Below are 15,574 nucleotides of genomic sequence, written 5' to 3' on the forward strand. Positions count from 1 at the left end.
CTTGATGCATCCTCTTACGCGTGTTATACTGCGGTCTGTTCATACCTCCATGTTAGAGTTGCTTCAAAGCTTGGGTCAATCTTAGTCTTAGGCTTTTTAGCTGCAATGAACAGAAATGCAGGATAGTGTAATTTCAAGTGTTATTGGCATGATACAAGGGAATTTCCAGTACCGCAAGTGTAGGAGGTGTAGCCATGGAATCTCAGAAGTCCTCAGGCAGTGGCCTCTTCCATCTCTTTTGGGGACTTTGTGGCTTCTGGTTTCTGGCTTCCAATCACCTGCAAATTTCTGGATTCTTTCTGCAGAGCAGCTCCCTCTGCAGGGCTCTTGGGGTTTGCTTCTCTGTACCTTTGGCTTACGAATGGCCTGGGCTTGCCATGATACCTCTTCTAAAGCTGACTGTGACCTTTCTGTTCCAGGGCCATTGCCACCCAACTCCCTTTTAGCCTGTGTCTGTAAGTTCAAGAGGAAGAGTTGGACTAGTCCAGCTAAAGTTGAGTGTTCACCGTGGTGCCATCAGCTATGGCATAGTTGGGAAGAGGTCATTCAACACACCGGGCTGCCTGGGCTTTGTGGGGGTTTATAGTATCTCTGGAGTAGTCTTGGTGGTTGCAAATCTCCAAGCTTTAAAATGGATATAAATTCTTGGAACAGTTGGGAATCACTCAGGGCTAACTTTAACAAGGAAAGGGACAGTCAACCTAGGAAATGCCATATGGGGTCAAAGTCAAGTGGAACTATAAATTAATGAGCTTTAGCTTGTTTATCTCTAACAACAGTACCTAGAAAAGAGTTCCCCAAAACACTATTTGTTTCATAGCAGCACCATCGAAATAAGGGTGTAGCTTCTTTCGGTAAGGACTTTGAAGTGGGCAATCTGCATTCAAAGTTTTAAGTTCTACTTTAGAATCACGGACTTTTAGACTTAGAAGGCATCTTACACATGCTTTAGTTTAACACTCACATCTCACAGTAGAAAACAAACTGAGACTTGGGTAAAAGAGACATGTGCACATCACCCAGACACTTAGTGATGGAACTGGGCCTAGGTCCTGAGTCCTTTGGCTCTAAATCCAGTTGCTATTTCATCAGGGAAAGTCATCCCAGCAAGCTGCTCTTTCTGTTGTACCTATGCTGTCTACTTATTTTAAAAACAAGGAAAAATGAACTAAATAACAAATGTCCGAAGAAGGCATACTGTTCAGTTCCGTGTATATAAAGTACAAAAACAGGCAAAGTGATAGAAGTCAGAAAGAAGTTGTTTCTCAGAAGGCTGGGAGGTAGGGGATTGACTGGAATGATGGAGGGAATTTTCTGGGGTGATGAAAATGTTCAAAGTCTTGTTTTAGATTAGAGAGATGTGGGTATTTCCATTATATATATAATATACTTACATTATAGAAACATATACATAATAGAAATACATATAATAGAACTATATATAGAAGCTCTGTGCATTTTATTATATGTAAATGACATCTCAATTTTCTAAAATGATCTCACAACTGACAGTCACACCCCTAATTAGGGCAGATTTACCGATTAGGGTAGGATGCCTGTCCTAGCACCCAGATATTTGTGGTACCGCCCCTGCTTTGCTATGTCACTGGAGCAGAGCATTTCAACCATGAGTTAATCTCATGGGGCCAGTTTCTATTCAGAGGTTTGCTGTGTGTCTAGGCACATAAAAATGACACGTGAAAAATTCTGTTTGGAGCTGCCAAAGTTGTAGAAGCTTTAGGGGCCATCAGGCCAGCCTCCTTAAGTCCCTTTAGGCTTGATTTAGTTGCAGTGAACAGAAATTCAGGCTAGCTTGGGGTGGAGGGAGGGAGTACTGGCTAAAGTTAGCTCCAACTTCTGTCCCCTTGACTGCTTATTAGCTGGGAGAACTCGGGCAACTTAACCCGAGCTTCGTTTTGTCATCTTCACAGGGAGGTAATAATTCTACTCTGCCTACTTCATATGGCTGCTGGGAGGACACAACAACTAAGTGAAAGCACCTTGAAACCATCTCTTTTACATTGTCATGTTCTGGAAATGCTTGTATTTGTGACCATTGACTTCTGAAGCGCCCATCCTAGTCAGGAAATGGTCATGAAAGCTCCCCTCCTGTGAGGCTTCTGGTTTGAAGGGGACGGGACTCTTAACCCTTTTGCCATGCTCACAGGTTGGGAGAACTGAGCTTTGTGTTTGGGCTGGAAAATGGACAGCACACAGGAACGACAGCTCAGCAGCAGCTCTGCGGCACGTTCCAGGGGAGGCAGGTGGTCTCCATCAATGCAGAGTGAATTACGGGCGGCGAGGGGCTAAACCTGGGGGGCAGGAGGAAGGTCTTTTTCATTAAGAGAAAGGCCTCTCCTGAACTTGTAGGCGAGGAGGGTAAATACACACAAAACTATCCATTGGTCTAGTGACTTCCCTTTGTCAGACCTTGGAGAGAGAATGCTTTAGCTGCTGCTTGGAATACCACTAAGCTAGCAGAGTTGCCTAGGATATCAGTCACATGGGCGCATCTTCCAGACTTGTTCAAAATGATTTATTTTCCTTTGTTTTGGAGAGAAGTGGGGGAGGGGGTCAGAGGTACTTCAAAACCTTGTCCTTCTCTAGAGGGCTCTGTGTGAGGGTATCCTCCGCTCCCTACACTGGAGTTCTCAGCAGCTCTTGCCAATAGCATTTTCTGTCTTCTTTCTCTTCCCCATATTCTGAACTCTGCATCATCCCACACAGAGGAGGCTCCACATTGTGTCCTTTGAGGGGGAGGAGTGGCAGCAATAACTAGGGAGGAGGCAAGAGAGCATGTGCCGGGCCCTGCTGACGCTGGGATTTTCCTGGATTGACTGCACAGCACAAGTGGGCTGGCTCCTTCAGCTGACTGCCCGAGCAAGAGAAGGCGGCGTCTGTTCTTACCCATCTCAGAACATATGCTTCTCCCTCTCAAGGTCCCAAGACAGGAATTTGCAGTAAATGTGTTCTTCTGCCACAGAGCACTCCTTACCCTTAAACTGAAGTGCCACGTTGGCAGATCTTCCTACTGGCTGATCTGCAGTTGATAGACAGGATTGTCCTGTTTCTACTTGCTGATTTAATCCAAAGAGACAAAAAGCCCAAGGAGAGATAGTGGTGTGATCTAGAAAAATTCAAACTAAGTTCCATGTGTAGTAGTTCGGCTGTTGGACAATGTCTGTCTTCTGGTTTTCCAGAATATCTTACAAGAGTGAAAAGTGAAAGCAAACTCTGACTTTTTCCTTCTTTCTGATTCTTTCTCCCCAGGCAGCCATATCTGTGTGTGCATCTTAGAGAAGTAGGGCCCATTGGAAACAATGCCACCACCATCAGATATTGTCAAAGTGGCCATTGAGTGGCCAGGTGCTAATGCCCAGCTCCTTGAAATCGACCAGGTAAGCTCCTGAAATGACAAACAGTGATGTGAACAGAGGGATCTGGGAAGAGGATGTCTTGAGGGATGAGGACCACTGGCATCAGGAGTAAGAACCAGCCAGAGGGAAGCTGGGCCTGTCCCCCTCTACAGAAGGTTGGTCCCCATGGCTTGGGAGCGGCTGCCTCTCAATCCAAGCTATCAAGGGAGAAGTCCATGCTCAGACCCCAGGTTAATCCTGCTTGGCAGCTCCTGGTCAGAACCATGGCACGAGGAGATGTGGTTGAAGGACCTCTCTCTTTCTTTCAGAAACGGCCCCTGGCATCCATCATCAAGGAAGTCTGTGATGGGTAAGTTGAAACTCCCTTGTTTTGGATGATGGCAAGCTAGAGACTAAAGGAGCACTACCAGGTCTTGACAGGACTTCTGCTGAAGGGTCTTTAGTTAGTCAGATCCCCAGTATGGGCTTTTGTGCATCGTTGCCTTACGCAGGAAGTATAGCTAATGAGGATGACCCTTAGACCTCTTATCAATCTTTAGTTTTTCCTTTAAGTAGGAATTTCCTGCCTGAGGTCCACAATGAATTGTATGTACCTCCTTTTGTGCTGTCAATCTTACAAGGTTATTTGTAACCTTGAGGAGGTTATTTTTCAACATCTCAACCTAAAGCTTTAATTTTTGTCCCAGTCCTTTAAACATGCCACCTGATCCCTTGAGCCACTCTGCTGAAATTATTTATTTGCAGCTTCTAGATAGGTCCAGAGGCATAGCCAAACGAGCTGGACTGTTTTTCTCTTACACAGATGGTCGTTGCCAAACCCGGAGTATTACACCCTGCGTTATGCAGACGGGCCCCAGCTCTACATCACTGAACAGGTCAGTACTGGGAGAAGCAAATCAATATAGGCCTTGCCTTGCAGTGCGCCACCCAAGGAGACCACGCCATTCACCTTACACACATCAGGGTAGCTTCCGCTCACTGAGGAGAGCTGCTTCCTGGCTGGAACAAGGTGCGCCAGACCTTGTTCTCCACTGCTGGCTGGAACACCATGCTTTCACTTCCTGAGGGCCCAGGGCTTGAAGAGGACTCTAGAAGTTCTGTGCCAAGAAACAAGCAGCAGGAGAAGAGGGCCAGACTGAAGAGCCTCTGTTCCAACTCCTTTAGAAATGACAGAAAGTTCTTATTGACTCAACAGCTTGTACAATTTTAATATTTTATTTTAGTTACTCTTTTTTCTCTTTGCTCCCCAGACTCGCAGTGACATTAAGAATGGGACGATCTTGCAGCTGGCCATCTCCCCGGTAGGTACTCTGCTTTCCTTAGGAATTAATTTATTTAACAAACATATATGAGTATCTATTCTGGGCCAGACTCTGTTCTAGAAATTAAGACTGTGGAGATTAACAAATCAGTCTTTGCCCTCACAGTCTGCTTGAGATTAAACCAACAAATACAATATATGGCCTTTCTCAAGGGTCTTGATGGAAAGTTGTTTAGGGAGTTGTAGGAACTCAGAAAAGGGACCACCTGACTCAATCTGAGGCTTCCCAGAGAAGGGAACACATAGCCCAAATGTCGAAGACTGCGCAAGAATAGCTGAAGAAAGAAGAAAATGAAGTGTCCCAAGCAGAGAGATGTACTTTGTCTGGGGAAGGCGGGATGCAGGATGGCTAGGGCCTGTGGCCATCAGTGAGAAGCCAGATACTGAAGTCCTGATGGTCTGCTTATGGGTTTGGATTCTGTCTAGAAGGGAAGGTGGGAACACTGAAAGATTTTGAGCAGGAAGTTATATTACATTTAGATTTATATTTTAGAAAGATCACTTTAGTGATAGGGTGGAAGATGGGCCAAGAAAAGGAAGATAGGCGGCAGGCAGAATCTCTAAGAAACTAATGAGGAATGTTAACAGCCCCTGAAGGCAAATGGCAATGGGGATGAAAGGATGGTCATAAAAATATTTAGAGGCAAACTGGATGAACATGGTAACATACTGGATGTGGAAGGAAAGGGAGATTCCAGGATGACCCTTGTTTTCTGCAAGAGCAGCCTTTAAGGGTAACTAAGGGAGCTACCGGAAGGGCAGGAAGAAAACCAGGAGCATGAAATGGCTCAGGAGCCGAGGGCAGCAGAGTGTCAGGACAGAGGGAGGTGTCCACAAGGAGCAGAGGGATAAAGTCAACAGAGCAGAAAGGCTGGCTGTTGGCCTGTTACGTCAGTCCGTTACTGGTGAGCTTCCTGCACACTGTTTTGGTGGTGACATCCAGATTGTCATGGGTTGATAAAAAGAAGTGAAAAAGTGAGAACCTCCAGTTCACCACATTATCAAGAAGCTTGGTTATAAAAGGAAATAGGTGGAGATGGTAGTAACTTAGAAATGTAGAGTGCAAAAGATGTGCTCTTTAGAAAGGTAAAACATTCAAGTGTTTAAAAAATCAACAGATTTTCACAAAGATACAGTGAAAGGTCTCCCCACTACTACCCTCCCACATCTACCCAGTTCCCCACTTCTTCCAACCCTTCAGAGTTGTTAACTAATGTTGCACCTTTTTATGTGTCCTTGAAAATCTTGTTAAGATGGACAAGAGGAAGCTGACAGTGCAGAAAAGAGGGGGCAATGAATGGAACAGGACCCTCCTGGGTCAGAACAGGAGGAATCCAAAGCCCAGGTGGAGGGAGGTGCCCTGGCTGCTCGGCCCAGGAGGAGGACAGTATATTTGCAGAAGGGCCACAAGAAAATTGAGGCCACCTGTTTTCTTGACAAAGAGAGAGACTTGTTTGTCTGCAAGAAAGGGAGGCTTGAAGTAATAACTGCCAACATTTCTTGAACACCCATATTTTTCTAAATACTTTGCATAGATTATATCCTTTAATCCTGACAAACACCCAATGAGATGGGCATTCTTAACAGCCTCATTTGGCAGACAAAGAAACTAAGCTTAGAGAGGTTAACTTGCCACTTGTCACAATGCTACAGGTCTGTTAGACTCTAGGCCAGTATTCTTACCGTCCCATTCTTCTGCTTCCCTCTCTTTTCTTGAACTCATTCTAAGGACTTCGTTATTCCCCCCTCAGCTCTGCTAATTTAATACGACAGTCTTGGAGTTAATCACTTTTATAGACTCACGAAGCATCCTACAGACCTCTCATGAAGCAGTTGACTTTCCCAGGAGCGCACCTCTCTAGAGCAGGAGGCAGCCGCCCAGGCACGCTGTCTCAAGAGGGAAATTAACATTTGGAGTTGGAAGTTTCTAAGTGTGATGTAGACCAGTGCTCTTGAAATTGTTCTCTCCTGTGACCTTTTCTCCTGGGGGACCTTTTCCCTGCTGTGGAGATCTTGAAGGATTTCTGTATCATTGAGAGCAGTGTGCTGTTAAAGGGCCATCTATAATAGTCAAAGAGGAGAGGCAGACGGGAGGGAGATGAACAGGCCTGACTCCTTGGCCGGCAAGAAGACTGGGCTTCAGTCACTTGCTTAGCAACTATAAAAAACAATAAAGACTGCAGAAGCATTATTGCTTTTGAGATTCTTCCACTCCAACTGAGAACATTAAATGAACACACCAGAAATGGAGAATGATGAAACGGTAAATTGTGAGGCATTGACTATAAAGCTAATAAGTTCAGCAAAAGGAAAGATCAGTGAACACGAGAGCAGGGATTGTAGCTGTAGCTTGCAGAGTGGAGACAAGCATTCTGCCAGGAAAAGTTCCCACGCTGGGAGGCTTTGTCACCAGTCTTCATCTTCAAAAAGCTATTTTGAAATTAGTTACTTCCCGCTCCTTGATATTCTTAAAGTTTCCCCAGGACTATCACTTTGAGGAACAATGATGAGGACTTGAAGAGAAAGTTTTAAAAAAATTGTGAGGCTTCCCCCATTTTCAGATTGAAAGGGATCTTCAGGGTCATCAGATTAAATTCTCCACTCAGGCATCCCTTCTACAGCATCTTTGATAGATAGTTGTGCAGATTCTCCTTGATTGCGTCTAGTGACTAAGAGCTTATTACTTCAAGAGACAACCACTTCCATTGTCTAATGGCTTTAATTAATAGAAAACTGCCCTATGTGGAAGCAGTATCTGTTTCTCTATGACTTGGTAGAGTTAGTGGGCTGTCATCTACCAGATATCTCTTGTATTCCCTGGGTGGGGATTCCTTTAATCCATAGACCAGAGTGGTACACAAAGGATACAGACACTACAGAATTGGTCTGGGCATATTGGTAATTCCCTGATTTATTCAGTGAACATTTATTTAACAGCTTCTAAGCAATGAAAAAAAACTAGTTCTGCCTCAGGCGTGAATGTTCACAGAAAGGGCCTCAGAGCTATCCACAGAGCAGTCACCTGCCATAAGGAACAGATGGCAAATATCTTGTTCTGCTCTCACAGTCCCGGGCCGCACGCCAGCTGATGGAGAGGACCCAGTCTTCCAGCATGGAGATCCGGCTTGATGCCATGAAGGAGCTGGCCAAGCTCTCTGCCGACGTGACCTTCGCCACCGAGTTCATCAACATGGATGGCATTGTTGTGCTGACGCGGCTCGTGGAAAGTGGAACCAAGCTCTTGTCCCAGTGAGTATTATTGAGGTCTTGTCTGGGGCTTTCGGAGGTCTGTTCCTCTCCGCAGGGCATCCTATTCTCATTTCCATTGAGTCAAATGAGGTTTTTGAAAACTGTCTGCATACAGAGCAGTGTGCCAAGCACAAGAGTCCACACAGAGGGATATAATTCACTATCGTGGTACTAAATCTTATAGTCTGCTTGGGCTCTCACACAACGGTACTGTGCCAAGTGAGTAGTAAAAATAGGGGTTGCTGAACTCAGGAAGAGGGAGGTCAGCTCAAGACAGACCTGTACCTTTATGGAAAATGATTTATCTGATGAAGGTTAGTGTGCAGACTATCCATTATGGACTAGAACAGGTGTCTGTCTATTCTTAACCATCCCCTGGCTCCCTCCCTGTCCAGTCACCTCCCCTCTCCACACACACACACACACACACACACACACACACACACACACACACCTTTCTCTGTGTTTATCATAGGTTACCCCCTACCCGTGTGCCGTCTCCCTACCACCCATTTTCACAGGGCAGAGAAGGTCCAGAACTTTGAGATACACCATGAACATCTTTACGCTACTCCAGTGCCAAGATGAATGTGGTGGGAAACTGCCTTGTCGTGATCCACAGTGAATAACATGTTTAGTTTGCCTTCTGAGCCTGTGGAGCCTAAGCTGGCAGAAAGGGAGTCAGAAATCTTTCAGCCGACAGATCAGCTATTGAAATTTTCAGCCAAACCAAGCAACTAATCATGGGTATTTGTTTAAGTCCTAGAAAATCCTAAAGCTTTCGCTGTCATCAGCATTGACCCCTCAAGAGTGCTGCAGTCTCCCAGGAGTACAGGATTAGAAGGGCCTTGGTTTCTTCCTCTCTAAAAGGGGGATAATGCCCCAGTATTGTCATGAGGAGTATTGTAAATGAGAATGGATCTGAGCAGGCTTTGTCCATGGGAGTATAGTTTGTTAATTGCAAAGCACTCTACAGAAGTATAAAGGATTTAATGTATAAACAGGAGAGACAAAGGGAAGAAAACATTTTCACCCTTATTTTCCATCAGCACAATGCTAAGGGCTTTGCATTTATTGTCATCTTGCCCCCCCCCCAATCCAGTGAGATTGACATGATTTTACAGAGGAAGAATTAAAGTTTGAAAATATAGAATTTGCACAGTTATCAAACAGCTGAATAGGAATTGAACCCATGTCTAAAGTTTGTACTCTCTGCTCCTCCAGGCCTAAAGGTGAACATGGTACATAAGCTTCCTTAGGTACTCCCACAAGGTATTGGGGTTTGACAAAGGTCTGCTCTGGTTTTGTTCTTGAGAAATGGATAAGTGATTCTGTTTCCCTGAGATGAGGTGGCATGGAGAAGGAAAGCCTAATCCCCAACAGCCTTTATGTTTTCAGTGATGGGTACCTGGACAGATCTGCTCCGTGTCAGTGTAGGTGTACATGCGGGCACTGACTCAGAGTTGCATCGACTGATTGCTCATGTAGTGCCTACATTGAAATCCTTCCATTGTGCCTGCCTTCACACCTGTTCCTGGTTTTGAACCTTTGTATTGTTGTGTGTGTGTTTTGCACATGTCTCAGCTACAGTGAGATGCTGGCATTCACCCTGACTGCCTTCTTAGAGCTCATGGACCACGGCATTGTCTCCTGGGACATGGTTTCCATCACCTTCATTAAGCAGGTGAGGCCTCCAGCATCCTGTCTTTCTCTCCTTCCTCAGTCACCCATTGTTCTCCAGGCTAAGGTGGGGATGCAGTCAATACCGCATTCTGGTATGGGTCGGCTTTCTATCCCTGAGGCCAGACTTTCATCCTGGAGCTCTGCTCTTCCTGTGGTTCCTGCAAGACTTACCCTGCTGTACTCTCAGGACCTGCACGGAGATGGACTGGGCTCTCCGAGTGAATCTGCCCAAAGTCGCCCTGGATTATTAGTGAGACTTGGGAGAACACCAGCATCAGCCAGTGCCATCCTTGAGTCTTCTGACCTGCTTCCTGACTTTCCCTTCTCTTTGATAAAAAGTGTTCATTTCATTTGCCTTATATTTATAAGTCTGCCTTCTGTTTACAAATCTGCCAGGTAGCCTGTTTGGACTGTCAGATTGACCTCAGTCGGTAGGAGTGGAGACTTCTAGTTTTGCCCTCCTTTCTTTTATAAGAAGGGACAGCATCAACTCGGAAAACTGAACTAAAATCAGTGAATAATATGTCCTGACCTGCCATTGTCTTGGGACTTTGGGAACCTCCCAGTGCTAAAGCTATTTTGGCGAAAGTGACCTGGCCAAGTGTTAAGGATATTATAATAGGGATTGAGGAGGATTAGATGACAAGACTTTGAGATCCTGTCTACCTTTCTTAGTCTCTCTGTTCTATGTGTGTATAGGGAAACAGTGCATGTCAGGAGAAGTGTACCTGGAAATAAAATAATATCCTAGTATCCGTAAGATCCTCTGCTTTCTACAGTCAGCTTTTTCACAACCGAGTCCTTATTTTGAAAATGAAGTATTAAGCCCTTAGATTTTGAGGACACACAGTTGACTGGATTACTGTAATTTGAAATTGAGTTTTCCATGCCTAGAGAATCCCTGGCATTGGCCCTGGTAGCCATAAAGAGATAGCACTCTCCAGCTTGGGACACCTGCCCCAGTGTGGTCAGCACACCTGAGAGGAGAGAGCCTGTGGGCTAGCAGCAGAAGCCTAAGCCGTCCAGCTCCCATGGGCCCTGAGCTTCCTCTCTGATTTGTTCCTCTCTGCCTTTAGATTGCAGGGTACGTGAGCCAGCCCATGGTGGACGTGTCCATCCTTCAGCGGTCCCTGGCCATCCTGGAGAGCATGGTCCTGAATAGCCAGAGTTTGTACCAGAAGATAGCGGAGGAAATCACTGTGGGACAGCTCATCTCTCACCTCCAGGTGTGAGTAAGAGACTCTGCCTGCCTCCCTGCCCTGTCGCTTCTCTTCTCCCCTCTCCGTCTGCGTAAGTCTTCCTGTCCTCCTCCTGCTTTGCTTGGATTCCAAGCTACTGGTCTGCTTGTTCATCCATTCATCGCCTCTTCTACATGACTGCCAGGTTCCTTCCATAACTCAGACCTGATCATGTCATCTCCTGGATAAAACCCTCCGTAACTCTCTTGCCCCTTCGGATGAAGTGGATTTCCCCAATCTCCCTGACCACTGTGGTACCAGACAAAATGAGATGCTTTCTTCTCTATGGACCGAACAATCTGTTTGTACCTATGGCAATTATATTTACATAAAATACTCTAATTTTTATTATCTGTCTTCCATTTTATACATTTTTTAAACATATTTTTATTGATTTCAGAGAGGAAGGGAGAGGGAGAGAGAGAAACATCGGTAATGAGAGAGAATCATTGATTAGCTGCCTCCTGCACGTCCCCTACTGGGAACCGAGCCCGCAACCCCAGGCATATGCCCTTAACTGGATTCAAACCTGTGATCCTTTGGTCACAGGGACCAATCATTTTTGTATCCTCTGCTTGGATTTAAGCAAAAGCCCAATTAGCATTTGTTGAACAAATACTTTTAAAAATGCTTTTGAGGCTTAGCCCCCTGTTATTATTTGATTACAATCTGTGAGTGATTTCATGAACCATGTCTAAGTGTCATCTTGCTGGTCATTCTTCTAATCTCCTCTGCCTTCTTTCTTCATTGACACAGCTCCAACCAGGAAATTCAGACCTACGCCATTGCCCTGATTAATGCACTTTTTCTGAAGGCTCCTGAGGACAAGCGACAGGTCTGTGGCTGCCTTTCCAAGCTTTTCATCTGGGCTCTTCCAAGAGAAGAATTCTCACCCACTCACCCTTTGCAGACAGCAGAAACCCAGCCATTTTCCCAAGAGTCCTTCCTCCTGTCCCTCAGAGCCCGTTGAGTGGCTTTGCTAAGGAAGACCCAGGGGAGAACGAGCTGGGAAACCAGCTGGGGTCTTAGGTCAGAGCAGGGGCCTGCAAACTTGTTCCTCTAAAGGGCCAGAGGGTAAATACGTTTGCTGTGTGGGCTATATTGTCCGTGTGGCCACTATCCACCCTTTCTGTTGTAGCCAAAAAGCCAGCCACTTCAGACAGTAGGTGAACGAATGATGTGGCTGTCTCGCAATAAGGCCTTATTTACACAAATAGCTGACAAGCCTAATTTGGCCTTAGTTTGCCGACCCCTAGGTTAGAGAATCAAGAAGAGAGAGGAGATTGAAACACATGAGAGCCTTACTTAAGGAAGCAAGAGTGGAGGCACTTAGCACAAAGTCTCGTGTGTAAGCTCTGATCCAGGTTCTAAACTTCCTTCTTCTCCTATGAATTATCTGTGTGACATTATGCAAACAGCTCTACCTCTCTGAACCCCAGTTTCCTCACCTGTAATATGGGAGCTACCACATCTGCCCCATTTACTTCATAAGGCTGTCATGAGGCAAACCAGACCCCCGATTTACAAGTGAGGAGACCAGGAATTGGATGGGCAGCGGAACAAGCTCTGACCTAAGAGTCCAGGGCCTGCCACTGGCCGGACACATGCTTTAACCTCTTTGGGTCTCAGTTTCTCTTTCTGTCAAATGAAGGGGCCAGATTAAAAGACCCCTAGGGGCCCTTCCAACACACTTTCTAGATTTCTCTGGTAAAAGCCCAAGTGGTGTACAAAAGAAAGACTTTTTAGTTGTCTGTCAGTACCCTGGGCTCAGGAGGTTGAAATTCATGTGGGATCAGGTGTAACAAGCCCTTGGTGGATGCCAGTGGGAGACCAGGAGCATCTGTGTTTCTGTCTGTCCTGTCTTTCTTGGATGGCTTTGCTCCATTAAGCTCTTCCTTCCTGGTCCTGTTCTGAATGTAAACTGAAAGCTCATTCTTCCATCTGCTTCTCTCTGTGCTTTTGCTTTCTGCCGGCAGGACAAGCACCTTAATCCTCTAGACCTGCCTGCCACTGTAAGTAGCACCGCTCTGTGGAAAGGGCCCCGCTCTCATCCAGGTGGGGAGGTCACAGCTGGGCAAGAATCTCACCTCTGATCTAAGATGTTCAGGGAGCTCCAGGCCCAGGAAAGGTTGTGTGCTATAAACCTCATTTGACACTTGAGGACTTCCTGCAGAGTAGAGCCACATGCAGGATTAAGGCGATGCTTGTCCCAGGGAATGTGGCCCAGTCTTTCCTTTGTAACTCGCCTTTACGTGGGTCTGTGGTTCAGCCAGCGAAGTTCAGATTCAGAAATAGCCTGTGGCTTTCATCTATGATACCATGGCGCATCACCTCCCAACTTGATATAGCAAAGTGTAAAGGTCAGTCCATGTTTACCTAGACCGTGGGCATTTGAAAAGGTTTGGACAGTTGACAAGAGGGGATTTGAATGCTCATTTTTCCTAAGAGGGAGCTTAGGGAGGTCAGCTCTACAAGGATCTGGAAGAGGATGAGTGCTTCCCCCCACAGAGAAGCTTTTAGTCTAAGGTCTTAATGTTCTAGCAGTAGACCACTGCCTGTTTCCCACTGTTAGTTGTCCACAGAGAGATCTAATCTCAGGATGACCTCCTATAGCTATCAAGAAGTTTCTAGGCCGCCTTCCTCCTCCTCCAGGTGGTGTGTATGCTCAGGGCAAGCATAGTAAAACTTAATGTTCCTGGCAGCACCAGCCACTTGGAATATGGCCAGAAATCCAGGCGTTAGAGAAAGGCCTTTGGGCTCTGAGGACATTGCTCCATGGGAGAAGTGTGACAGCTCCCTCAGGCCGATGGACTTAGAATTCTCTGTAAAATTAAACTAAGGCAGCCGTTTAGAAAGTGAAGTCATACCAGTTAACATTATAAGAAGTGATGGCTGACATTGGAAGGCAGAGACAAAAGGATTCTAAAAAGCTGTCAGGGAAATGAAAAGCATGGTAATCTGAGACCATTTTGTTTAGGAGAAAATAGCTTCACATCTCAATAGCTCCTTGAGGGTATTAGTGTCACAACCCAGAAAAATAAATGATGGTCTTTATAAAGCCAAGTCCTCAGCAATGATTAAATTATAATCATTGCAGTCTCTTCTGACATAGACATGTATTTTTTAAAGATTTGCATAAGAATGGTCAAAGTAATGGTTCTGAGAGGACCCTTAAAGCTTCGCTCCCTGGAAGATTCACTTTAGGAGGATACTAAATACATAAAGTGTTCCTGTTAAATCAGAACCAAATATAATTTAAAAAGTAACCCTATTATGAAAATTACCCCAAAGCACTCAACACGTTCTCTCCACCAGTTGGAAGTGAATGGGAACTACTCACTGTTTCAGGGGGTCCCCACCCAGCTCCCTCTGCTGGTGAGCCCCAGGAGCAGCGCGGGGCCAAAGCCCTTTCCTGGGTTTGGAGTCCCTTCCAGCCTAGGCAGTGGGTGCCTGCCTGGAACAGTGAACAGTGCCTGCGGCTTGGGGACCATCATGCTGCTCTGTGCTCCGTTTATGTCGTCCATCACCCAACGTCCTTGTAATACCATGTCTTGTCCTGAGGCGTCTTAGTCCCTCTTTGGAGATGGTGTGGTGGATTGTGCCCCTGGGACCAGAAACCCTATTTGTTCATTTGCACTCACAAAGGAAAAATGTGAGGGAATTTGTTAGAGTATAAGATACAGGTGATGGTTCGTGGATTTTTTTCTATTTGCCCACTTTTCATTTGAAAGGAAAAAAATTGTGAAAGAAAAAGCCCCAGAGCTGTGACATCGCCTTCCTCTATGGTTGTCACAGCTGTGTCCTGCCACCGTGCCTCATGTCCCTTATTTTCTCACTAGGACATGGCCAATGCATTTGCACAGAAGCACCTTCGATCCATAATCCTAAATGTAAGTTTCTGAACAAGCTGTGTTTTGTTACTATTGTTTTGTTGCTATTAATAACAATTATTACCATTATTATAGTTGTATTGTTGTTGAAATTACCACTGAGTGGGTTGGGCACTCAGAGAGAACTTACCAATGGGCACTAAGCACTCTGAAGGTGAAAAGCTTTTTTGTAATCCTCTATAGGCAGAGTTGTCTCTAGGAGGCTGCTGGCCCACCAGGGGTTGCAGAGCCTCACAGGAGACACTGAGGCCAGCTGTACTGTTTGTTGTCTGGCAGATCCAAACTTGTTTATCTAGAGGGAATGTGTTAAAATGAGCACAAAAAAGGAAGGTAATTCGTTGAATTAACACGGGTCATAAACCTGAGTGTGTGGGGCACCAGCAGGGATGAACAAGACAGTGTGTTTGCTCTCGAAGAACTTCCAGTCCAGTAGGAAAGACAAGTGGTCATGGCACCTGTGGTCAGGTTCTGTAGCGATGCGTGTCTGGGAGACTTCAGAGGAGGGCAGTCAGTCCTGTGTTGGAGGAGAGGTGTCAGGAAGCCTCTAAGGACCGTCTTCAGGGGAGGCTGAGGACAAGCAAGCAGACCAGAGAGAAAAGGAGTGGGGGGTGAGGGCCCGGAGCCAGACGGAGTGTGTGATGGGTAGAGGGTGAAGCAAGGAGCAGATCTGTGATGAGACTGCAGATAGCAAAGACCAGGTCAAGTAGGGTCTTAGTCTTTTTCCTAAGGGCAGTTGAGAGGACTTAACCAGGATCATGAAGTAACCAGACTAGCATTTTAGAAAGATCATGCTCCAAATTCTGTGTGTTTCCCGGG

The 15,574-nt window shown here is 45.8% G+C and overlaps 1 protein-coding gene across 2 annotated transcripts in view; it reads left to right on the top strand.

The window, feature by feature from the left end:
* Window positions 1–3,270: 3,270 nt before the first annotated feature.
* Window positions 3,271–15,574, top strand: part of ELMO2 (engulfment and cell motility 2) — a 25,056-nt gene continuing 12,752 nt past the window's right edge. The window contains exons 1-10 of one of the 2 annotated variants that reach the window (XM_015570364.1): window positions 3,271–3,398; window positions 3,686–3,726; window positions 4,180–4,252; window positions 4,628–4,678; window positions 7,766–7,947; window positions 9,532–9,631; window positions 10,707–10,858; window positions 11,625–11,703; window positions 12,845–12,880; window positions 14,708–14,758. In XM_015570364.1, the coding sequence (XP_015425850.1) occupies window positions 3,321–3,398; window positions 3,686–3,726; window positions 4,180–4,252; window positions 4,628–4,678; window positions 7,766–7,947; window positions 9,532–9,631; window positions 10,707–10,858; window positions 11,625–11,703; window positions 12,845–12,880; window positions 14,708–14,758 (843 nt within the window). In that variant the 5' untranslated portion in view covers window positions 3,271–3,320. The remainder of the gene's footprint in view (window positions 3,399–3,685; window positions 3,727–4,179; window positions 4,253–4,627; window positions 4,679–7,765; window positions 7,948–9,531; window positions 9,632–10,706; window positions 10,859–11,624; window positions 11,704–12,844; window positions 12,881–14,707; window positions 14,759–15,574) is intronic. The other variant, XM_015570365.1, reaches the window with a different exon arrangement.

This window comes from Myotis davidii, unplaced genomic scaffold, assembly GCF_000327345.1.
Source record: "Myotis davidii unplaced genomic scaffold, ASM32734v1 scaffold827, whole genome shotgun sequence".
NCBI classification, from domain to species: Eukaryota; Metazoa; Chordata; class Mammalia; order Chiroptera; family Vespertilionidae; genus Myotis; species Myotis davidii.